This window comes from Anolis carolinensis, chromosome 4 (genome assembly GCF_035594765.1).
Source record: "Anolis carolinensis isolate JA03-04 chromosome 4, rAnoCar3.1.pri, whole genome shotgun sequence".
Lineage (NCBI taxonomy): Eukaryota > Metazoa > Chordata > Lepidosauria > Squamata > Dactyloidae > Anolis > Anolis carolinensis.
This window is the reverse complement of record NC_085844.1, coordinates 56,505,887-56,531,664: the sequence shown is the minus strand read 5'-3', so window position 1 is coordinate 56,531,664 and position 25,778 is coordinate 56,505,887. Positions and strand designations below refer to the sequence as shown.

The following is a 25,778-nucleotide window of genomic DNA, read 5'->3' as shown; positions in this document are numbered from 1 at the left end:
AATAATATCATTGCATTTGAAGACATATTTTTGTTGGTTTGGCAAATCAGCAAAACTGGTAGCGTAAGCTTTTGTAGACTGAGGGTGTGAATACACTGTAGAATGTTGGTTGAAACCACTTTAATCAGCATGGCTTAATGGAATCCTGAGGTTTGGATTATGGTGTGGCATTGGGGTAAAGACATTGTAAAACTACAATACTCACAATTTCTTAACACTGAGCCATGCTAGTTAAAGTGCTGTCAAAATACTTGATTTCTACACTGTAGATGCATCTTGGGTCTTCTTTCTTGGATGCATCTGAAGAAGCAGACTTCTAGACTATCTGCAGTGATGAATTATAGCAGTGCCTTAGCTACATCCTTTGGAATCCCAGGATTCGTAGTTCACTGTAACTAGAGTTCTCTGACAAAGAAGGATAAATATCTCACAAAACTACACAACCCAAAATTGCTTAGCATTGAGTCATGGGTATTAATGTAATGTCAAGATGTTATAATTCTGCAGTGTGGATATAGCCTCTGTCTGCAAAAGCTTATGCTACCAACTTCATTCTCTTAGGCCCCATTTACACCGCCATATAAAATCCAGAGTATTGCTTTGAACAGGATTATATGGCAGTGTAGACACGTATAACCCAATTTAAATCAGATAATATGGATTATCTGCTTTGGTAACCTGAATTATATGGCAGTGTGGATCTATCCTTTGGGTTGCTGTGGGTTTTCCAGGCTATATGGCCATGTTCCAGAAGCATTCTCTCCTGATGTTTCTCCCACATCTATGACAGGAATCCTCAGGGAGGTTTATATATCTGTGGAATATCCAGGGTGAGAGAAGGAACTCTTATCTGTTTGAGGCAAGTGTAAATGCATTGTTCTCAGAAAACGGGAATTCCAGAAAAGAAACAATTAGGGCCATCTGATACTTCCCAACAAAGGAGTCCCTCAGGAAGTAAGCAGCCAAGCTTTGAAGCTGCAAGGTCATTCAATGCTAATCAAGGTGGCCAATTGCCATATTCACTTTCCTCAAGCAGTCAAGAGTTTTTTCTCTCACCCTGGACATTCTACAGATATATAAACCCCATTTGCCTAGTTTCCAACAGACCTCACAACCTCTGAGGATGCCTACCTTAGATGTGGGCAAAATGTCAGGAGAGAATGCTTCTGGAACATGGCTATACAGCTTGGAAAACTCACAGCAACCCAGCTATTCCGGCCATGAAAGCCTTCGACAACAGATCCAGTGATCTGTGTTATTCTTTGAAGTTATTTGGTTAAACCATTTTAGGTATATTATTTTATGTACTACATGGAGTTCCATTCAGATGGGTCACAGTGTGGAGTTCTATATATCATAAACAGAACAAAGATCTTTCATCTTTGAAGATAAGCTGTGTTCTTATCTTAGAAATTCTTTGAGAGCCTCAGCAACGGAAACCTTTTGAACACATATGACTCAGTTTTTGACATATGGTTAACCTATGTCCTAAGGGCCTACCCTGTTGGACTTGTTATTGTAAATCAACCTAAGAATACAGTTGAAGGCTGTTACTGCCATCATCATCGATCAATCAACATTAACTGTGTTTTTACATATAGACTATAACCTTCATGCCTAACAGCTCTCCTTCTTGGGAGATGTAGGCAAACAGAACATACTGTAGACTATGCAAAGATAAAGAGCTCTTACTCATATACATTCTTGAAAATAAACCTTGTTCAATGGCACCTGTTATGCCTCAGGCTGCGTTCCTGCATACATGTACCAGGAAATGAGATCCACTTATTTGGTGTATTTTATCTCTAAAGTTAGTGCTGCAAATTGTTTGGGGATTTCTTCATTGAATCCTCTGCCCCATAGACACTGCTTAACTATATTCTCCAATATATTTAGCTTTCCATATTGTGGACGGTGCTGCAGTACCATAGCAATATTTTTTTGGGAATCTGTCCAAGTTCACCTTTGTTTAAAGAAAGATTTCAAGCATGGGTCAAAGACTTCATATAACGATTGTTTCTGCATAACTTGCTTACTATAAATGTATCTGTATGCTTAGGTCTCTCTCTTTTGTTGCCTCCTTAGGTTGTGATATCCTTGGTAAATGGCCGCCCAGGAGCGAATAACTTCACCCATTCCCCCACACTTAGAGAATTTACTAAAGCAACGAATATCCGTTTGCATTTCCTCAGAACCAACACACTTCTTGGGCACTTGATATCTAAAGCGCAACGAGATCCCACCGTGACACGCAGAGTGAGTGGATATTCTCTTTTCATAGAAACTAAATAGCCACTGATCTAAAAGAACTATTCAGCACTGTCACATTTGTTTCCAGGCTACAAAATATGTGTGCAATTTCATTAATTTTGGAAGTAAAACATTCCCCCTGTAACTTTATGAGAAAAGAAAAGAAGAGAAGGAGCATTGGCAGCCTCTGCATATAGTATATTATGTCAGAGATATGGAACTTTGTTTTGGATGAAAACTTTCATAACCATTTTCCGTTGGTCATGTTTCAACTTCCAAAATTCTTGAAGCTGAAAAACTTGGAGAGCCAAAATTTTGTCATCCTTAGATTATGGTTTGGCCACTTCTTTGAGGACATAGGAAAAATAATTACTATTGGCTTTATACTGTACCTTTCTCCTGAGTGCTTGCAAGCATAGGACTCTAAACAATAGCAACCAAAAGGTGTTGTCCTTCAATTCTCCTTACTTTCTTTAAAAGATTTTCAGTGGTGGGGAAAGATCTGGGAGAAGCAGTGGCAGAAGATGGGAGAGTGGAGTAATGCAGGCTGAATTTCCCTTATCTGAAATGCTTGCGGCTAGAAGTGTTTCAGATTCTTGAATTTTAATTTTTTTTAAAATATTTACATATAGGTTGCTGTACATTTTCTGGACTGTATGGCCATGTTCCAGAAGTATTCTGTCCTCGTGTTTCACCCACATCTATGACAGGAATCCTCAGAGGTTGTGAGGTCTGTTGGAAACTAGTCAAGTGGGGTTTATATATCTGTGGAATAATGTCCAGGGTGGGAGAAAGAACTCTTGTCTGCTTGAAGCAAGTGTGAATGTGGCAATTGGCCACCTTGATTAGCATTGAATAGCCTTGAAGCTTCAAAGCCTGGCTGCTTGGGGGAATCCTTTGTTGTGAGGTGTTAGCAGGCCCTAGCAGCCATAGCAGAGCACTTGATGAACCAACCTGGACACAGCATATTATTTGACAACACAGAAATGCTGGACCTCTGTAATAACCACTATGTCAGACTACACAGAGAGGCCATTGAAATCCACAAGCATGTGGACAATTTCAACAGAAAGGAGAAAACAATGAAAATGAACAAAATCTGGCTACCAGTATTTAAAAAAACTCTAAAATCAGGACAGTAAATAAAGAGCAACACTTTGAAAACATGGGAATTTCAGACAGAAATCATTCAAGACCAGCGAACACATCCCAACAAAGCATTCCCCCCAGGCAGGAAGCAGCCAGGTTTTGAAGCTGCAAGGTCATTCAATGCTAATCAAGGTGGCTAATTGCAACATTCACACTTGCCTCCAACAGAGAAGAGTTCTTTCTCCCACCCTGGACCTTCCACAGATATATAAACCCCACTTGTCTAGTTTCCAACAGACCTCACAACCTCTGAGGATGCCTGCCATAGATGTGGGCAAAGTGTCAGGAGAGAATGCTTCTGCAACATGGCCATACAGCCTGGAAAACTCACAGCAACCCAATGATTCTGGCCATGAAAGTCTTCGACAACATAATGAGATATCTGAAGGTTCAACCATCAACATATACAACACAAGTAGCATAGTATGTATTATATTTCTGTGTTTGGAGAAATGTGAAGCTGGAGACTGAGGATCTGTGAACTGACATTCTGCTGCAGGTTTACCCCTTACATCTGAAGAACTGGACTAAAGCTAGTGAAATATTATGTTGAATTGAATTAGCTAGTCTTAAAGGTGCTGGAAGAAGTTTATTTTTATTTTTGTATTGAGACAGACTAACATTTCCATTTCCTCATTTCAACTCTTCAATTTGGCTGGGACAATCCTCCATCATCTCAGTTTTCACCTGCTTTTAAAATGTCCCAGTTTCTCTCTTCCTCCCTCCTTCATCTTTGACTTTCATGATCGGAAGATCCAAAACCAGTTTGTACTCTCTTAACTCATCAAGGGGGATTGGGGTGGAAGAGGTGCAATCTTACACTTCTTTGTAAACTCAAGTGAAAACAAATTGTTTCAGCCACTCTGGCTTGTCTGCTTATTAGAATTAATAACTTTTTAAATCTTGACTTCACTCTGATGTTGCTTGTCCACATTTGTTCTAGTTTTCATCTGTGAAGTTTCGATGAATATACAGTACTGTCTCTGGAAACTGGTTCCTTTTGGCCTTCTCCTTATTTATTGTACATGCCTATAGCTTAGGAGGGTGGAGAATCTTTCTCTTGCTTTTTAAAATGTACACATAAGTTGTTACAGCTATTGACATTTTCCATGAGTCACCCCAAACTGAGCCCAGCTTTATCAAGATGTACATGTTTTAATGGCAGGGAGTGGTGCTAAGATAACAAGCTTTTCCACTCACGGAATACCATTTGGGTCAGCAGGGCTTTCAAATAATGTAGAGCCCAAACCTATGCACATTTATGTAGGTGCTTCCACAATGTAGAATTGATGCACCAACCTGAACTCCTATGGCTCATTGCTATAGTATTTTTAGTTTGGTGAAGCACCAGCATTCTTTGGCAGAAAAGTCTAAGGAAAACTACAACTTTCATAATTCCATAGCATTAAGCTATGACAGTTCACGTGTAATCAAATCGGATTAATTCTACAGTGTTGATGTATAGTTAGAAATATGTAAATCTATGGTGTACAGTGGGCTGTATTCCCAAATGTAATCTTATAAAACAAAGACACTTTGCTCCTGGTCAATGTCATAAACAGTGAGGTGATATATATTGTATTATATGATATATGACTGATATTGTGTTAATGCTAAATCAGTGTCAACAGATAGTGGACTATGAATTCTATTTAAACACAATTTTAGCCTTTAAAATGCTCCAAAGAAGCATTTGAAAATGTGGATCTACTCTCTAGTAGAAGTTCAGAAACTATGGAAGGTCTGCACACTACACAGTCAGTGATCACAAAGATTTTCCTAAGAGTTGAAGGAATTGCATAAATAGGTTATCTCATAAACTCTTAGTGTCTTTTAAAATAAGCCAGTGTCACAGAAGTTGAGACAAAATAGCTTGCAGTGGGTTAATGCCAGAGATAGAAGATTTTAACTCACAATTTAAATTCACTGCTGTTCAATTAAATTACATCTATTCTTCTGAATGTAGTCTTCACTGAGAATGCGTCCCAAGCTCACCTTTTTATATCTCTACTCTGCTGTGTGGGGTGAAGGTCATCTACATCCTCAGTCGATGGGAAGAATAAATAAATTAAAAATTTTAAAGCCTTTAAAATATGAGTTTTAGTAGCAGAATAAGTGCATTTCACTATCAAATGCCAGCTATCATGGTTATATTCATAACCTTTGACAGAATACACTGAAAACAGAGTTGACTGTTACTTATTAATAAATGTTGTTTCTGTTATCTAGTACTTCTACAGTATAAAAGATATCAGTGTGGGTGGGCAATGTGTTTGCCATGGACATGCCGAGGTCTGTGATCCAAAAAAGGACCCAGATTCATACAGGTAAGGAAACCAGGAGTACAGTTAAAGTAACTGTGTTTTTTAAATGATTGCTCCATGTATGGATACCAGTTTAGGAAGATTTTCTTCGCAGTCTCAGAATTTACTGCGAGACAATCAGCATGTTAGTGTTTCAGAGATGGGGAGGAATGTCTTTTTTGGTAATGTTAATCAATGGTCTCAATGTCTCACTCAATGTCTCATATTATAACTAATGTGTGGGAAAAGCTTAATGCACGGTGTAGTGGTGGCTGATGGTCCGCATATTTGTGAATCCCTTCTGCTGTTTAATCTAAATTATGATATAGCTTTACAAAGTGCTGAACCTAGTTTGAGAAAAGAATTCAGCACTTTGGATAGCTCCTTTAAATCTGTACTAAACCTTGAGCTTTATTAGCATTCTTACATAGATATTGGCAGGCACTACCGCTGAGCTGCAGAACTTGCTGACCAAAAAGTTGGTGGTTCATATCTGGGGAGCGGGGTGAGCTCCCACGGTTAGCCCCAGCTTTGCCAATCTAGCAGTTCGAAAACATGCAAATGTGAGTAGATCAATAGGTACCACTCCAGTTGGAAGGTAATGGCGCTCCATGCAATCATGGAGCACCAGCTTAGTAATGGAGATGAGCACCATCCCCCAGAGTCGGACACAACTAGACATAATGTCAAGGGGAAACCTTTACCTTTACCTTACTGGTGTGTTGAATATATTTTCAGAACCAGAAGAATTGGTGTCATTTGTGAGACTATTTAGATCTCTCTTATCTAAACAGTATCATTTTTCACCTAAATTTTAGTTGCTATCCAAGACACAGTTCCGCTGCTTAAAATTTCACTGGTCCTTTGGTTGTCCACAGAAGCAACTACCTTGGCTAAAACACCCGCTTCTCATAGCTGTTGATGATGCAGGAGTTGTGTCCTGTTTTGTACCTAGTGACATCAGTGACATTAATGTTTTCATTACTGTGTTTGGGAGGCAGCTGCCTCACCGCTTATTGCACCACATTCCCATCTGTACTTCAGCCTCATAACTGTTACAAAAGATTTGCATTTAATTCTGAAAGGACTGTTGCTATATGCAGATGCTCAGGTTTCTATGTGTGTGCATCATGTGGAATTGTGAACTGTAGAAAATAATGATTAAATGGAAAAAGAGGTGAATTAAAATGAGGTTTGCTTAAACACCCAGGTACCAGTGTGAATGTCAGCACAACACATGTGGAGAAACATGTGATCGTTGTTGCCCTGGATATCATCAAAAACATTGGCAGCCAGCAACTACCAGCAGCTCAAACCTCTGTGAACGTAAGTTCTATAACAAGATGCTTTCTTATTGTTCATAGTAGTATCATGGTTTACAGCACAAAGTACTACATTTCTCAAGATTGGTCCAGATGATGGAACAGAATGAGCAAATGACTTCTTTATCTTATTCTGTTAGATCAGTGGTTCTCAGCCTGTGGGTCCCCAGATGTTTTGTCCTTTAGCTCCCAGAAATCCTAACAGCTGGTAAACTGGATAGGATTTCTGGGGGTTGTAGCCAAAATACCTGGGGACCCACAGGTTGAGAAACACTGTGTTAGATTCTTAGAATCATGCATTCACATCAGAAACTTTAACTAAATAAATTTTGTGGGATATAAGTGAACATAACTCGCATTGTTCTTTTCAATCTAGGTTTTCATAATATCTTATTAATATTGAAAAACCTAACTGTTTCGTGTAGTGGTTTCCAACTGTTTTTTCTCCAGGTGTTTGGGACTCCAACCTCTAGAAACCCTGGCCAGCTTGTTCATGAATGGTCATGAATTCTGGGAGCTGAAGTCCAAAACATCTGGAGGAACAAAGGTTGGTCACCACTGATTTAGTGTGCTAACAATGCCACAATCTCAATTCAACCATCTTTTAGAAATCACACACTGGATGTCTGAATAAATATAGAAGATTCAGGATGCTGCTAGAGTGGTGTAGCTGTTAGAGTTATAATGTTGGACTGGAAATCATGGCTCAAGTCCTCACAGAAATATGAAACTCATTGTGTGATCTTTAGGCAGTCATTCTCTCCCAGCATGATCTGACATAACTCATATAACTCATAACTCGTAACTCAATATAAACCCTGGCTTATTAGCCAAAAGAAAATAAGTTCGGTAACCAAAAAGAATTCTGTCAATTTAACAAAACTTTAGATTTAGGAAAATATGACTACATTTAGAGTAGATACGTCAAAATAAACACAATGTGATTACCTTTATTCCCTCTCATTTCAGTAGGTCTGCAGTGAATATGACTTAGACTGGACACAGCTTTGTAAATGACAACAATGCCTTATTATTATTATTGTTGTTGCTGCTGTTATTGTTGTTGTTTGTTGCATTTGTATATCACCTTTCTCTCAAAGTGGAATCCAAGGCAGCTTTGAAGTTTAGAACTGGGATTATGGTTTTATTGGTGATGAGAGAATGCTAGCTTTTTGGCAATTTTTCCCCATCTTGCTCATTCTATACGTAAGTTATAGTATGGAAGAATGACAGAGAATTTGATTGAATTAGAATCAGAATTAGAAAATTTGGTTACAACATTTCAGCAGGTTAATCTGCAAAGCTGGAAAGCGATAGATAGTGCAAACTATTTGATCAACTAAACATACCAGAACAAACAGTACCTGAATTCCACATGAGTGATGCAGACAGTAGAAAGATCTGTTTTCCTAACAAACAGTGATTGTGAATAAGTAAATAATATGAAATCAGGATCAAAATATGTAGCATTATGTTTCCTTATCACAGATGGAATGTTAAAGTGTCTTCTCACAAGTGTGGGGCAATATTTCTTGTTTCCTTAGCAGAATCAGACTCAGTTTCTTAGGATCTTGGAATTATTATTTAAGTGGGGGAAACAAAGGTTGCTGAAGGAATGGAATAAACTGGTGAGTTCAGGGAAACCATGAGCAAAATGCATACACCTGATATAAGGGTGGAATGAGAGGCTGTGTCACCCAAATGTGGAGTAAGGCTAAGATAGCCTTTCCAAACCTCATGTCCACTATATTAATTGTATTACAATTCCCATTTTGCTATATTGCATGTTGAATGTTGAGATGTTTTTTTTTAAAAGCTACACGTTGAATGTTGAAATGTTTTTAAGCAATATCTATGTTTGATTACTAATTCCTCCACTGTTATAATGAAATCTCATATTCCATCTCTCTCTTTAGCATGCAACTGCCATGGACATGCCACTGACTGCTATTATGACCCTGAGATTGAGCAGCGTAAAGCAAGCTTAAATATCTATGGGGAATATCAAGGTGGCGGGGTCTGCATTGACTGTCAGGTAAAATACTCCCTCCTCTGTCTCCCTGTGTCTGGCAGTAAGTAAATAAAGGGCAATTGGAAATAACACAGAGATAAATAGTTGTTGCCTCTTGGAAGACTGGACTATTATCAGGCATTGCAGATTTCCTTCATTTCTGGTCTCTACATTGGTAACATATTTGACTAATTAAGGATGGATCAAGTTCTATTTGATGGAGCCAATTCCTACCATATTTAGGACTGTGATGTAAGATTATGAATCCAGAGCAATGCAGTAGGCCTTTTTAAATAGTACAGCTCAGCAATTCCAATATTATGATTGATTCTGTACTGACATAGTGTTAAAGGAAGTGGGATAAAACACTATACATCAGGGGTCCCCAAACTTTTTAAACAGGGGGCCAATTCACGGTCCCTCAGACCGTTGGAGGGCCGAACTATAGTGTTTTTTTTTAACTATGAACAAATTCCTATGCACACTGCACATATCTTATTATGAAGTAAAAAAAAACAAACAAACAAAAAGGGAACAAATACAGCCTCAATGTTAATAATAATAATAATAATCATCATCATCATCATCATCATCATCATAATAAAAAATAATAAAGAGGGTTGGAAGAGACCCCTTGGGCCATCTAGTCCAAACCCCTTTTGCTTTTGTGCACCAAAACATAATCAAAGCACCCCTGACAGATAGTCACTCAATAATAATAATAATAATAATAATAATAATAATAATAATAATAATAATAATAATGGGATCTGTGCACATCATCCGAAAATACATCACACAGTCCTAGACACTTGGGAAGTGTTCAACTTGTGATTTTGTGATACGAAATCCAGCATATCTATCTTGTTTGCTGTGTCAGACTATGTCGTTGTGTCAACAACAACAACAACAACAACAACAACAACAATAATAATAATAATAATAATAAATGTTTTATTACCCACCTCTTCTGACAGCAAGAGGTAGGGTACAAAACATAAAATACATACCAAAAATACCTAGATAAAAACACACCATTATAAAAAAAAAGAACATAAACCAAACACAGAGTACAAATTTAACATGTAGCAGCAGTGTAAATCAAACCCCATGATTGTAAGTCAGGTTTTAACTGGTTGGAGTAAACATCCCCCAGAGGACTTCAGTGTCCTAATGGGCATGGATTGTGCAGGAGGATGATTCCTTGGCGGCAGCGGCGGGAAAGGAGTGCGCAGGGCGAGCGAGGAGGCGGGGAAGGCAAGTGCCTTTCTCTCCTCGCTCGCCCCGTGCACTCCTTCCTCGGCAGCAGCGGCGGGAAAGGAGCACGCGGGGCGAGCGAGGAGAGAAAGGCACTCACCTTCCCTGCCTCCTCGTTCGCCCTGCACGCTCCTTCCTCGGCAGCAGCGGCAGCAGAAAAGGTGCACGCTGGGCGAGGGAGAAGGGAAAGGCCTTTTCCTCTTTCTCCTTGCCACACGCACCTTTCTTGGCAGAGGAGGAGGGAGCTACTGCCCCGCGGGCCGGATAAATAGCTCCGGCGGGCCGCATGTGGCCCGCGGGCCGTAGTTTGGGGACCCCTGCTATACATTAACATTACTATTGCCATCCCAAACATTACCAGAAATTTCCAACTTTTCCTATTCCATTTCCTTTGGCATATCCATATAGAAGTTCTTGAAGTACCCATCACCACCTTTTCTAAAATATGTGTCCAAAGTACTGTTCAGTTGCTGTGTAACATTCAATAATGAATGACTTGCAATGCAAGCTGAAACATGTCAATTCACAAACAGGCACCATTGGGTTAAATTGGGCTTATTCCCTGGTAAACAGATACCTGTGATCATGGAAATAAGCTATATTGATCTCAGTAAGACTTGCTCAAGAATGGACAGATATAAGATCACATGTTGGGCTTTATTTTTTAGCCTTCTGAAAAGGGATAGCCAGCATCAGTTTGGAACAGGCAATGGGGTAGCCATTGGAAACTTGAGCTATAGTTCCCATCAGCCCCACCAATATAGCAATTTATAAGGAATTGTAGGCGTTGCAATTCAAAACGTAGAGAATTTCAGGTTTTCAATCCCTGCATGTACGTAGCTTCAAAACACAGCTTTTCCTTTGAGTTTTGATTAAAGTGATGCATGCGGAACAGAGGATTTTTTTGCTGTGAAGAAACTTCAGTCATGAACATGAAACAATACAAGAGGGATATGTTGAAACATCTGTCTACTAATTGCAGGCCTCTGTTTTGCATTTCAATTAGAGGCTGTTGACACTTGGAAATGCAATATTTTGCAACTGAGTGGCACATTAGATCCAGGTTCTGCTCAGTCCTCATCCATGCATTTAGAACCTTAATTAGAGCAACAGGATTGGCAGAGCGGACCCAAGGCCTTTTTCCGCCCGAGGCAGAGGATCAAATATTGTATTGGCCTCTTCCCTAAATTGAGATGATGGGGACTTAAGGCTTGCCAAGAACATTTTGGTACCTAGGACAGCTTCTGTTGAAAAGGTAAGAGAGGCAGTCCCATACTCAATAAGTAGTTGCAATCAGATTAGTTGAGGGACAGAAGAAGAAGAGAGGAGAGGAGAGGGGCCCATGTTTCCCTAGTGCTCTTTGTGGCTCCAGTGAGAAACTGGCCTCCCACTTTCAGTTTGGATTTGGAGGAATCATCCAGCATAGACATGATGTCCTTTTGATCTTATTGCTCAACTGAAAGCATTTCTTGTTAAACCCTTAGCTGGATATATATAAAACAAAAATTGTTTTTCGAGAGAAAAAGAGAAACTCTTTGTTTTCCATTTGGCATTTAGCTGTGGAACTTTCTCTTTGTACTTTTGCCTTTGAAAGAAAACACTAGCTAAACTTATTCTCTAAATAACATGAAAGTGAATAGACATTGTCTGTTGCATCTCATGTTGATGGTCCACAATTCGTTTTTTGGACAGTTAAGGTGAAAACTGCTTATCCGTGAAATCTAATTAGAGGGCTTTCTTCTAAGAAGAAGCATATAGATTGAGCTTGCCCTTTTCTGACTTTTATTTATAGAAACACAATTAGCAATATTTGCGCAAATGACAGAAACTGAGACATAGCGTACCGACTAATGTCAATTTCTTTGGAAAATAAGAATGATCTTATGTTTTGCTTTCTCTGTGGGGCAATGTGTTACTGGAATGCTGATGTCATTCTCTTACTGTAGAACCAATTTTACATAATCACAACGTTTAATTACCACTGATGGTCAAATAAGACAGTGGTATGGTTTTTATTTTCCAAATATCTCTTGGCTTATTGAAGTTGAAATGTTGTCTTGGCTGGAAAAGAGTGTTCTACAGTTTATGAAATTGGATGACTTAGTTGTTGGCACTCTATTCTAATTTAAATTAAGAGAACCAAATCCATCTTTATTAAAAAATGCCAACAAACAGAGCAGAATTCTTCCTTAATCCAATAACATTTTAAGTCTACTATCTCAACAATTGATCCCCCCCCCCCAAATAAAACCCAAAATGTTTTAAATGTATCAGCATATGTCATGAAAGTGTTGCAGGAGATGTCCATTTGAACCAGGGATATTGAAGAAAGGGGGAGATTGAGAATTGGGAGTCAAAACTGAAATTATAAATTTGGGAGGAAAAATGAGGGAACATGTCAAAACTCTGGAAGCATTGGGAAAATCTAGCATTGCTTGGCCTAAAAAAATCCCATTTTAAGTAGGATGCCATCATTGCCTTATATAAATGTCCTCAAACTGAGGTCCTCCAGCTATTTTGGCCTCCAGCTCTCATGATTCCTGACCATTGAACCAATTGGCTAGGGCTTCTGGGAGTTGGCGGCCAAAATAGCTGGAGGGCTGGTCTTCTAGATCTAACAGTCATTCCACTGCCCAGCAACTCCAGTATCCTACAGTTCAGTCATGACATGTGTTGGCATATTTTTACATGGCATTCTAGTTTTTATTACATTACTGTGAAAAATAATGGTTAGGTAATAGAGTTCAAAAGTTATTAAGTAAAGATTGCACTACTCAGAGAGTGAAATCTTTCAGTCTCTGAGCTTACCACATAGTTATATTGAGCTGATTCTTCATTTTAGCATCTTAGTTCCCTATAAAATAAAAGAAATCATCCAAATACCCTGGACTTTGTCAAATCATGTCAAATCATCTTCCTTCTTTGGCTGTAGCTATGTATTTAAAATAATCTTAAAATATTCAGCTGTTTTCTTACTTAGGTGTTCTTTGAGTTGCATCTTCTTCATGTTACCTTTTGTTGTTGTTGTATAGCATAACACGGCTGGTGTAAATTGTGAGAGGTGCGTGAAGGGTTACTATCGTCCTTATGGTGTTCCGGTGACAGCGGCACATGGATGTATCCGTATGACATTTTCCTCTTACTTTTTAAGTTATGAAATTATTATTTTCTCTGCTGAAAATGTCCTAGGAATAATTGGAAGAATTAAATTGAATGCATTTTAAAATTGAGACTAACATACAGTATTTCTCTTGCATTTAACACCCTTGAGTGTAGAGTAGAATGGAATAATTTCAACAAGAATGGATTTTCTCCCAGAACCTTCCACCTAGCATGACTTGTGGCCATACTGGCTGGGCATTCAAGGATTTTGTATAAGAAACAAGTAATAGTTCCAGGCTCTTTTATTTCATCAATTTATTATTAGTACTGTGATGGGAAATGCCACACTTGCCAACTATTTTCCTATCACAAAGATGTTAAACATACTAAAAACTGTTTGTTGGTTTTGTGCAGTAGAATGCTTCAAATGGATTTTGTCCTTGCAGAAAACTTAATTATAATCATAAAGGTGAATGGTTGGATGCCTCTGTTCTCTCCATGCTATTTATTTATGTTACGACTTAAGAGCAATTTATTTTATGATTTAAAATCTATTTAATTTATGATTTAAGACCAACCAAAGGTTATTGTAGTAGAGGCAATTGCCCTTGGACAGAGATAGAAATGTTACCATACTTTAATAATATCTAAATTAGACTACTGCAATTTGCCATGGGTGAACTGGCCTTTGAAGAGCACAGAATACTTCAGCCGGGTTGTTGGCTGAGTCTAGTTGAGTGGAGTGCATCAGTCTGGTTCTTAAACAACTGAACAGGCTGCCATTCCATTTTCTGAATCCAAATTAAAGAGGTAGTGTGGTTAAGCTGAAACCCCTTCATGTCTAGGTAACTGCTTATAGGAAGGATTGTTCATGTGCACAAGATGCTGGCCATATGTAGTCACCATCTTCAGAGGCTTTTTTTTCTGAATATACCTGTCTTTGGTGGTGATAAGAAAAAACTCTTGCAAAATCCATGAAATGGATTTCCTGGGGAGGTGAGACATCTCAGACAGTTGTGGGAGCACATGTACACCTCACATATCCAAGCATTTTAAAATTGATATGAACCACGACTGAAAATAAAATGCTTCTTGGCCGTTTGACTAAGATCAAATATAGTATCTGTTCTTATCAGTTTAATAAAAAAAACCTATTGAAATGCTTTTCTTTTGTTTCTTTTCCTTTGTCCTAAATTAACAAGCTAGTTTAAACCTGAGGTGTGGAACAAAAACACTTGAATAAATTCACAAAGAGACTAAAGATGCCATGATGTAAGAGATAACCAAATGGCAACTTGAGATATTATACTGGAGCTTGATAGACAAGGGGCCATTTGATTTCCCATGAGCTTAAGAAAAAGAAGCATACATACACCATGTGCAAAACATCCTTCTCAAATTGCCCTGAGTCTCTGTAGTAGGAAAAATCTGTCATATTGTGGTTTAAAATAATATTCCAGTTCTAGACTTCAGTGTTATCTAAGAAGATGTACGAACTGAAATTCCTTTAATAATAATTTGGCCTTCAGTAATTAAATAAATTCATAAGGAAAACTTATTAACATACATGACAACAGCTGCAAGGATCATATATGCAAAGTATTTGAGACAATCCAAAATAAAATCAATAGAAGAATGGCACAATAAACTACTGGATATAAGAAATATGGACAGATTGACATATCTTATGTCTAAATATCACGGAAAACCATGAAAAGAAGAAGACTGGAACGGAATAGAATAATGTTAGATACAAAAAGACTAGAAAAGGATATATTTAAGGAAGTTAATATTATACTAATTACTACCCGAGAACAGAATAAATAGAAGAGGAGCAATGTATGATAGACAAAGAGAAAGAACATGGGAAAATGAAACCAGATCAATGATGACCGGAAGTGACATCTACTTTGTGTTTATTTTTCTTTTTTCCTCTTTTTTCTTTTTTTTTCTTTTTTCTTTCCTCTCCCCTCCCCACATCTCCCTCCTCACTTTCTTCACTTATTTCCCTCTTTTTGATCTCACTCCTTATTCCCCCCTTCCTTTTGTTTTGTTATTTTTATTATTGCTGTAAAATAGCGTAAATAAAGATTTTTAAAGTAATTAAATAAATTCAGTTGAAGAAAGCTTTTGTAATGATGTTGTTGTTTCATGCAGCCTGCAACTGCAGTCCAGAGCATTCTGATGGCTGTGAAGAAGGATCAGGCAGATGTTATTGCAAACTGAATTATCAGGGTGAAAACTGTGATGAGTGTGCTGATGGATATCATAGTTTCCCCTTCTGTTACTGTGAGTATCAATTCATTCACACATTTCTGATTTTCTACCTTTTGTTCCATTGAACATTACTCAGCATCCAGTTGTTTCAATCTCTGAATTATCATCAATAAAGAAATGTTATTCTGCTAAAAAAAGCATAGGAAGCAACTATTCTGATGTTTGATTTGAAGTTTAGATTGAAGTTTCAGCCATTTATTGAACTCTGAGATAAAGAAGATCTCTATATCTATGCTTCTCTTTCTATGATTGGTTGTTTTCTGGAGTGGGGAGCAGACATCTGTGAGCTCTATTTTTAAATAGGCTTGCTCTCTGGATGAGTTTTTCTCCTTTTCTGGTTATTAACAATACTGTGAGATGCCTGTTTTATTTCTTATTCATAAATCACTGCAATTCAGATTAATCCCAGAAAGTCGTCACTATTCATAGTATCCTTTTATATCTTGATTCTTAAATTGTATCCTATTCTGTTGAACTATAAACCACCCTCAATGTCTTGGGAGAAAGGCAATATACATACGGTATGTACGAAATTAATAATGTGGACTTTAGTTATTTTCTAAATTATTGTTTCTTTTTCCTTCCATCTAAAAGGGATTCCTGTTTATCCTGTAATTACTCCAGCTCCAAAAGAGGATCCTTCAGCTGGTCATATAATTGGCAAGTTTTGTTTTTTTATGTTATATGGATATTTCATCGTTCAAATGGCCCAATATCAATGTGGGTATGTGTGTGTGCATGCATATGTACAATCATACACAAAAAACACCTGCAAAGGAAGTGCACTTTTACCTGTCATGAGATCATCCATCATAAGGTGCTCTGGATATGTGAAGACTTGTCTGTTTTTTAACCCTGAGAAATCTCTCCCTTGGCCTCAGTTTTTGCACCTGGAAATGACTATGCAAATCCTTTAGCAATCCAGGAATTAAGATTTAAGACAGTTCTTGAAGACATTGTATTATAATTGATTGTGAAGCCTATCCTTCCCAGGTGTTCTTATATATGAGGGTTTCTTTTGTATATGCTGTATCTCTAATGTGCCCCTTCTCTTTCTTTCTTTCAGGAGGTGACTGCAAACCAGGATTTTTTGGACCACAATGTCAGCGTAAGTTCTGTATAACCTTTGAAAAATACCAAAGTGAAATGTTTCCCATTTCTCCCCTCAATTTTAAATGTGCTCATAATTCAAGACTATTCATATTTAATTCTTTTGCTTTTTATACATTTGTGCTACCCAGCTTGTCAATGCCATGGTTCAGGAGCGTTGAATGTTGGCGACTGTAATCCAGAAACAGGACAGTGCCAATGCTATGAAGGATTTCAAGGGACTGCCTGTGACAGCTGTGCAATAGGACATTTCTATTATCCTTTCTGTCAAAGTAAGTCTCTATTGTTGTACCTGTTTTTATATTTTATTCAAATACCGATTTTGATAGATGTCTTGGCATCTATTAGATAGAAAGGTAGAATACTGATGATGTATATAATAAAGAAAAGGTCATATCATTTGGAGATTTCCCATATAGATAGAATATTGGGTTTACATTGTATACTTTCTGCTAAGAAAATCATGGACCAGATTAGTTAAAGAATTAGGGTTTGTTCTAATAGGAACTTTTACAAAAATGTTGGTACCTGATACAATGCTAAAGGGGGTGTTTGTCTAGATACTGAAAAAATGTATCTAAAGCTGTGGTTCTCAACCTGTGAGTCCCCAGGTGTTTTGGCCTACAACTCCCAGAAATCCCAGCCAGTTTACCAGCTGTTACGATTTCTGGGAGTTGAAGGCCAAGACATCTGGGGACCCACAGGTTGAGAACCACTGATGTGAAGAGGAAAAAGAGGAGAGAAGGTAGGCAAATGTCCACAGATGTTTTTCCATGCTTTTTTAAAGACGAGACTGACTTTAAAAGCCTGGAATATAATCATCCACAAAGTGTGCAAATACACATATGTTTACCTGAGGGTGGGAAACAATTTCCAATTTCTACTCTTAATTACAGAAATCCATTTTGCTGCGTCACTGCGTACAGTAGACAATAACTTTACTACAGGACAGTATTTATTGCCTTAACCAGACAGTAGCAATTGCATGTCACACGGCTGCAAGTTGGCCATTACTTATTTAGTATTCCCAAATCTGAAATACTCCCAAACACAAAATTGTATATATGAAACATATATGAATTTACTTTTTAGACTTGAGCCCATCCTCCAAGATATCTCATTATGTACATAAATGCAAATACATGAATTCCAAAATCTGAAAAATGCTAAAAAACCCAAATACTTCTTCTCCCAATCATGTCAACCTATACAATCATAGCAACACCTCAGAAACCAAAGGGCTCCATGTTATGGTTGAGGCTGAAAGATCTTCATCTTGATTAAAGGTACCAGCTTCTCTGTGGCTCTTCAAGTCAACTGTTGAGATTGATTTAGATCCAGGTGTTTTGGCTATAACTCCAGCAAGCCCAGAGCAGCATGGACTTTGGTAATGGATGGTAGAATTTTCTCCCTCCTAGCTCACTACTAGGCTTGCAATAAACACTGACCAGATTACACAATGACACAAATAAATTGACTGTGACAGTCATCAGTAATTCAACATGTGAAGTAGCACACTGACAGGACATTTTCAATACAATTCTAGAATGATTTAACCAGGGGTGTACACAAAGGTGTTGTTTCTTTCTATGAACAATGCCTTCCTAAAGTGTCCTGTTTTTCTTGGCAAAGTGTGAATGCAATTTAGCTGGCACTCTCCCAGAAATATATGACTTCCAAGGGAGATGCCTTTGTTGTTCTGAGGTAGATGGCAGTCATTGTAACAGCTACTGTTCCGGGTATCCCCTTTTGTCAAGGAAAAATATGGTAGAAATACTAGTTTTCCCAGTGGGAATTCGAACTTGCGAACAAATCTGGAAAACACACAACAACCTAAATCTGGAAATGTCTTCCTTTTTGGATTGGTAATTGTAAATGGTGGAAGCGATAAGGATCTCAGTTTTATTGTGCTGTGAAATGGTATGTTGACTGGAAAAAGGACGGATACAAAATCCCTACAAGCTGCATACTTACACCTTGGGAATCGGGAAAGGAAAATATTGACCTAATTCTGGGCCCTGTTTTTCATTTATATGTAGGAAACTGTCTTACATTGAATAAGACATTGGGTGGTCCCATTGATAATTTTACAAGGCCTAAAGGCACCAGGTCCCTTCTGATCATGAAAACTAAGAAGGGACAGCTGTGGAATAATAATAATAATAATAATAATAATAATAATAATAATAATAATAACAACAACAACAACCACAACAACAACAACAACAACCCTAACTCTTAATCCTAACCCTAACCCTGGCAGAAACCAGTGCAGGTGGTCCCGGTGGTGATCGGCACATTGGGTCCCATGCCAAAAGATCTCAGCCGGCATTTGGAAACAATAGACATTGACAAAATTATGATCTGCCAACAACAAAAGGTTACCCTACTGGGATCTGTGCACATCATCCGAAAATACATCACACAGTCCTAGACACTTGGGATGTGTTCGACTTGTGATTTTGTGAAACGAAATCCAGCATATTTATCTTGTTTGCTGTGTCATACAATAATAATAATAATAATAATAATAATAATAATAATAATAATAATAATAATAATAATAATATGAGAAAAGCTGACATGATACGAGGATTTAAATATCGAACTGCAAAAACCCTGGCACAAGCCAGTAAAGGTGGTCCCAGTGATGATTGACACATTGGGTGCAGTGCCTAAAGTCCTTGGCCTGAACTTGAAAACAATCGGCACTGACAAAATTACTGTCAACTGTCATCCTACTCGGATTTGCACACGTTATTTGCTGATACATCACGTAGTCCTAGGCACTTGGGAAGTATCGACGTGTGATCCAATACAATAGCCAGCATAGTGATTTTGTTTGTTGTGTACTAATTTTGTTTGTTGTGTATCAAATAATGATAATAATGATAATAATAATAATAATAATAATAATAATAATAATAATAATAATAAAAAATTACCCTCCTCTCTCTGGTAGGAACTTGAGATAAAGACCAGCAATGAATGTCAGGTGCTGTAGGCTATATTTCAGAGGAAGGAAGTGGCAAAACCACCTCTAAGGGCCCTTCCCCACAGCCATATAACCAATAATATCAAGGCAGATAATCCACAATATGTTTTGAACTGAGTTATCTGAGTCCACACTGCCATATAATCCAGTTCAATATGGATTTTATACAGCTGTGTGGAATGAGCCTAAAGCTTTCTTGCCTAAGAAAACTCTAAAAATGTATGGGATTGTTATAAATCAACAAGAAGCTTGGAGGCACCTACAGACTACTTTGGGAATAACTATTATTACCTGTAGCATGGCTGATGTCTGACCAGATATTTGTAAGATTTTGCTGTTTGTAAAATTACGGTTATCTTCATTAGCAACAAACAAGGTTTTCTCTAACTTAGTTCCTGAGATCCTTTTAAAATGCTAGAGGTTGAACCCTTGACTCCAAAAAGTGGGCTGCAACCTATCTCTGTACAGTAGAGATGGGCAACTTACTACACAAACCAAACAAGTATAGATCTTTGATTACTTTTCTGTGGTTCTCTGTGCCATCATCCTACCATGGAAGTGCCATAGAAGCCATCCTACTCTTACTTCAGCTAATACTGAGTAAATTAGGCAAGACGTAGGTGACTCTTGTTTTTCCTGTCCTTTTTTCCAACTTTCTCCTCTTTTCTCTCCCTCCTCTTGGCCACCCTCCACATCTTGTAAAGTGTTAGGTCTCCACTCTGTGGTGCAAGTCCTATTTAGTATAGCATTCAGAGTGTTTCCTACAAGAAGGCTCATGTAATCTATCTTCTGTCCTGGCAACTAATTCTGCTGGTGAGGTTAATGTGTCAGAATAATACCACACGACTGTGTCAGGGGTTATTACTATCACTTGCCAATAAACAAGATAATAAGTGATTATCGCTTACAAAAAGAAGTCTGAAAAATATGTTTATATAGGTTTGTAATATCTGTTTATTGCTTAATAGTACATTGGAAAATATTGCAAACTTTAAAAGATCATCTTCTTATTGCAAAACGCTGGATTAAGCTAATAGCAAAAGAGGTTGAACTAGCATATTGTTGGATCTGGAAGAGATTCAGATGCTTTAATGAAAAACATAAAACATTTTCCATTGGTATATAAGAACATGTAACTGGAGATAAATTGGTTCACAGATCCGTGGAGGGAGTATATCCCAAATTGGCTTGGTTTAAATTTTGAGGTTCACAATGGTCATGAAGCCTGTTTGGTAAGAAGTTAAACTGTAAAAATAAATAAATGAAAGTGTCATATGAAAGATACTTAAAAGGAAAGGGGTTTAAACTGTAAATATATTATCTCATATGTAAATGAGTTGTTTGAGACAGAGTGGAAGGGGGCATGCAAGCTATTATTTTGTTAGATTTCAGTGGAGCTCTTTGCAATTTTCAAAATGATCAGAAAAGAAGACATGCAGACAAACACATAACACATAAAACCTGGATGTACACAGCCCAAATAATGCAAAACACCTATATAATTGCACTAGCTTTGCCCGGCCACGCGTTGCTGTGGCTTATGGGAATCCTTATGGGATAGCAGTGAATAGCCTTGCAGTCTCAAAGCCTGGCCGTTTTCTGGAGTAGCTGGAGCTTTTTGTTGTATGAACGTAGAGGCATGGATGAGGGGTTGTGCTGCCAAGTTTAGTGTTTCTGGGATGTGTAGTTTTGTTGTTTTGTCCTAGGCCGAAATTTCATTACCCTTTTATATATATAGATTATTTGGGCTGTTGAATATATGGAAAATGGTCAGATGTTGTTACAACACCTTTCCACTGTAAGCCCCATTCTGTTTATCCCTTCAGGATTCACTCATTAGGCCCTTTTTAAAACATCCTTAGACTTCTGCTTCCAATCGCACTTCCATCATGCTTCCATCTCCTGGAATGTAACACATAAAACCCAGGCCCGATCTACACTGCCATATAATACAGTTCCAGATTGCAGTTTAACTGCTTTGCACTGGATTGTATGGCAGTGTAGATGAATATAATTCAGTTCAATCTGCATTTTGAATCTGCATTATATGGCAGTATAGATGGGTCTCTAGATAGAGTATAGAGAACAGTAAGAAACAGAAAAGTACATGGAAGTACTATTAGTCATAGTGCTTTTCTTTTGCTTGGAAGAGGAGAATGGGAGATTTTTTTTAACTTTCTGACTTCAATACTTTTCTTGAAATTAATGGTATTTTCATTTCATTTTCATTCCCCCCCCCCCCCCCCGGTGGCGCAATTAATTAAACCCTTGTGCCGGTGGGACTGCTGACTTGAAGGTTGGGTTGTTGACCTGAAAGTTGCCAGTTTGAATCTAGGGAGAGCGCGGATGAGCTCCCTCTGTCAGCTCCAGTTCCCCATGCGGGGAAATGAGGGAAGCCTCCCACAAGGATGGTAAAAACATCAAAACATCTGGGCATCCCCTGGGCAACGTCCTTGCAGACAGCCAATTCTCTCTCACAAAAAATGACTTGCATTTGACATGAAAAAAATTGCATAATGGATGGCCGTACATTACATATGAATTAGTCTAGACTCTGATTATGTAAACTAATTATGTTATCCAGATGTAAACTAGTATAACATGGTGCATTATTATTATTATTATTATTATTATTATTATCATCTAACATTCTGGCTCTCTTTGTACTGGATTGCATCTGGGGTGTGGCCAGTCCATATGCAGAGTCTACACCAGGCATGGGCAAACTTCAGCCTTCTAGGTGTTTTGGACTTCAACTTCCACAATTCCTAACAACCTAACAGTCCAAAATACCTGGAGGGCCAAAGTTTGCCCATGCCTGGTCTACACTAATTCATATGTTAGGTATGGCCATGGTTTGAGCATTGGAATGCTACTCTGGAGAATAGGGAATGAATAATGCATCCCAAAATGTCTAGGAAGAGAATATAAACACTCCTGCACAGAGTTAGTATATTCAAAATCATTCTAAATGCAGCAAGTTATGATGGTTATCGATAATCTTTCATATGTGTCCCAGTACTCTCAGGTTTTTATTGTACATCAAATTATGTACATTGGTCATCCATTTATCATTTTGCTATTGGTGAATTTAGAGTGATCAGCATTTTTAAATATACATAGAATATCAGGCTATTCAACACTGAGAAATTGGGACCTAATTGTTCAGTCGACTCCTTGAGCCAGAGTGTTTTTCCTGTGCGATTTCAGAATAATAATGTTGTCAGCATTTTCCTGAATAGGATTTTTCTGACTTAGAATAGTTATTTTTTCTTGGATGTAAGCCATATCAGTGCTACAGCCTAATGTTCAAAAAAGAAATCCTTGTGATTTATTAGTAAACATTTGAAAATTTCATTTTATACAAAGAGAAAATAGTTGAATTAAGTATCACTGTAAGTTGTAAACAGTTACATAACAGAAAGAGTATTATTCCTTCATGGTCAATTTGCACTGACAGCAACATCTGTTCCCCAGAAGGATTAATTTTGCTGGAAGAGGTGCTTTGCAAAACGGCAATTAAAAGAAAAGTTATATGTAATCGTGTGACACTTTCTTAATCTTTCCACACAGAGTGCAATTGTGATGCAACGGGATCTGTGGGCAATATCTGTGGTTCTCAAGGTGACTGCCTTTGCCATGTAAATTATGCTGGGCCTAAATGCAGCCAGTGTGCCGCTGGATATTACAGCTATCCCAGTTGCTTCCGTAAGTAATTAATTTTAAAACTTTTTTCTCAGTTGCTACATATACCAATGCCTATTAAAATCTATGACTTATGGATGGACAGTTTTTGTTTTTGGCTCTAAATGCCACTTGAGGCTCCTGCAGAATCAGCCATAGATTCAGGCCCATTCATTGTCAAAATCATTTGGAAGCTACTTCCTGCAGGAAGCAGCATTGTTGCTCTCTGTGACTCAACTTGCATTCTATTTCTTGTCAGGCATGCTAGTAAACTGTGAGTAGCATTACATATGATCATGATTGATGGTCTGTAGCAGCAAAACCCCATAGTAGACTTATGGCCCATAGGAATGGTAAGGAACATACCATGGGCACAGAATGTCCCAAGATCAATATATGCAGCTAAATTAATTATATTTAGCAAAACCAGAATAAAATGTCTGAGAATTTGGAGAGCATTTTCAGGTCTAGTATGTCATTGGCATGATGGAAAGTAGCTTTGCTTAAGATTGATTAAATCTGAAGCAAATGAGTCGAGGGTCAAACTGTACATAACAGATAATATGTCATTAGGAGCTAAAGCCACAATAGTGTTATGTAAATGCTTTTAGGTAAAGGTAAAGGTTTTCCCCTGACATTAAGCCTAGTTGTGTCCGACTCTGGGGGTTGGTACTCATCTCCATTTCTAAGCCAAAGAGCCGGTGTTGTCAGTAAACGCCTCCGTGGTTATATGGCTGGCATGATTGCATGGAGCGCTGTTACCTTCCCACTGGAGCGGTAGCTATTGATCTACTCATATTTGCATGTTTATGAACTGCTAGGTTGGCAGAAGCTGGGGCTAACAGCGGGACCTCACCCCGCTCCCCAAATTCATATCTCCAACCTTTCAGTTAGCAGGTTCAGCAGCTCAGCAGTATACCCGCTGTGCCACTGGGGGTTCCAGAGCATTTAAGTAGACACTCTGTGAAGGTGACCCCCACCCCAGGTTAAACTGCTGAGCTGCTGAACTTGCTGACCGAAAGGGTGAGCTCCAGCTGTTAGCCCCAGGTGGGAGGGTAACAGCGCTCCATGCAGTCATGCTGGCCACATGACTTGGAGGTGTCTATGGACAACACTGGCTCTTCATCTTAGAAATGGAGATGAGCATCAATCCTGAGAGTCGGACACGATTAGACTTAATTGTCAAGGGGAAACCTTTACCTTTACCTAAACCCTGTGAAAGGTTTGCCTTATGAACACCATAGGTTGGAAGTGTCTTCAAGACACTCAACAAGAAGACATGCCTTTTGAACACTAATGTCTGAGTTATCAGACTTTCAAGCAAAGCCTGTGTTTACCAATCACAAATAAAGGAATTTGATTTAAAATCTGTGGAAGGTGTAAAAAGTTAATGCTGTGACTATCAGAGGTCACTTGGCATTGACGAAATTCCTTCTTGTACCTGTCATATATAATATGGCTTTACATATCCCCTAGAAGTTGCTGATATGAATGTAGGAAATTTGCAGTGTTTCAGCAATTTCTGAGGCTTTTCCTTGCCCTTCAATTCTAGCTCTCAAGAATAGTGGATAGTGGAATATCAAGACAGGAAAAGTAAGACTCGCCTTTCTCAGCTGAGAGACTTTTTGCTCTGTGTTAAAATCCTTTGAAGGATTGCCTTCATAGCTCCCAGCTATGGAATAATAACTAGTCCTCTAATCTTAAATCATATATCTTTTTTTTCCCCAAAAGACAAAAGTGTGGAATGTACTGGTCCACCAAGAAGCTGTTGCTTGCTTGAGCATGCCTACAAGACATGCAGAGAATGATGCTTAGTGCTATGGCCAAGATGTTGGATTACAGCTGCCATAACACCTCTGACGATATGGATTTTGGTCAGGGGAACAGTGAGAGCTGTAGTCTAAAAACCTCTAAGGACAATCTGAATGACTGTTGACACAAATCCTTCTATTGTTTCTAACAGTAACACCCTTGTACAGCTTGTAGGTGCTCACCTCAAGGATCCAACCAAGAGTCGTGTGACCCAGCCACAGGGCAGTGTGAATGCCGACCTGGTGTATCAGGGCAGCAGTGTGACAGATGCCTCTCAGCAGATAAGCACTTTCCTTATTGTCATGGTAATCACTGCAAGGACATTTCTAATTATGGCAGAAATGTAGTGGCAGCCAGCCAAGGGCATGCACTTTCTTGAGCTGTGGGGATTTTAACAAGTTCAGTTCCCACCATAGTTTAGTGAAATGGATTGTTTTTAAGATATCATCACAATCAAATGCTTAGGCCTGAGATCAGCAAATACTTGGTCCCCATGTGAGCCGCCC

At 38.4% G+C, this 25,778-nt stretch overlaps 1 protein-coding gene across 1 annotated transcript in view; it reads left to right on the top strand.

Moving 5' to 3' along the window:
• The window catches only part of lama3 (laminin subunit alpha 3), a 163,549-nt gene that overhangs the window by 30,951 nt on the left and 106,820 nt on the right, over window positions 1-25,778 (top strand). Inside the window, exons 5-15 of the mRNA XM_016992892.2 lie at window positions 2,086-2,256; window positions 5,629-5,726; window positions 6,913-7,028; window positions 8,941-9,059; window positions 13,325-13,415; window positions 15,552-15,683; window positions 16,266-16,331; window positions 16,738-16,779; window positions 16,913-17,053; window positions 23,350-23,484; window positions 25,440-25,577. Of these exons, the coding sequence (XP_016848381.2) occupies window positions 2,086-2,256; window positions 5,629-5,726; window positions 6,913-7,028; window positions 8,941-9,059; window positions 13,325-13,415; window positions 15,552-15,683; window positions 16,266-16,331; window positions 16,738-16,779; window positions 16,913-17,053; window positions 23,350-23,484; window positions 25,440-25,577 (1,249 nt within the window). The remainder of the gene's footprint in view (window positions 1-2,085; window positions 2,257-5,628; window positions 5,727-6,912; window positions 7,029-8,940; window positions 9,060-13,324; window positions 13,416-15,551; window positions 15,684-16,265; window positions 16,332-16,737; window positions 16,780-16,912; window positions 17,054-23,349; window positions 23,485-25,439; window positions 25,578-25,778) is intronic.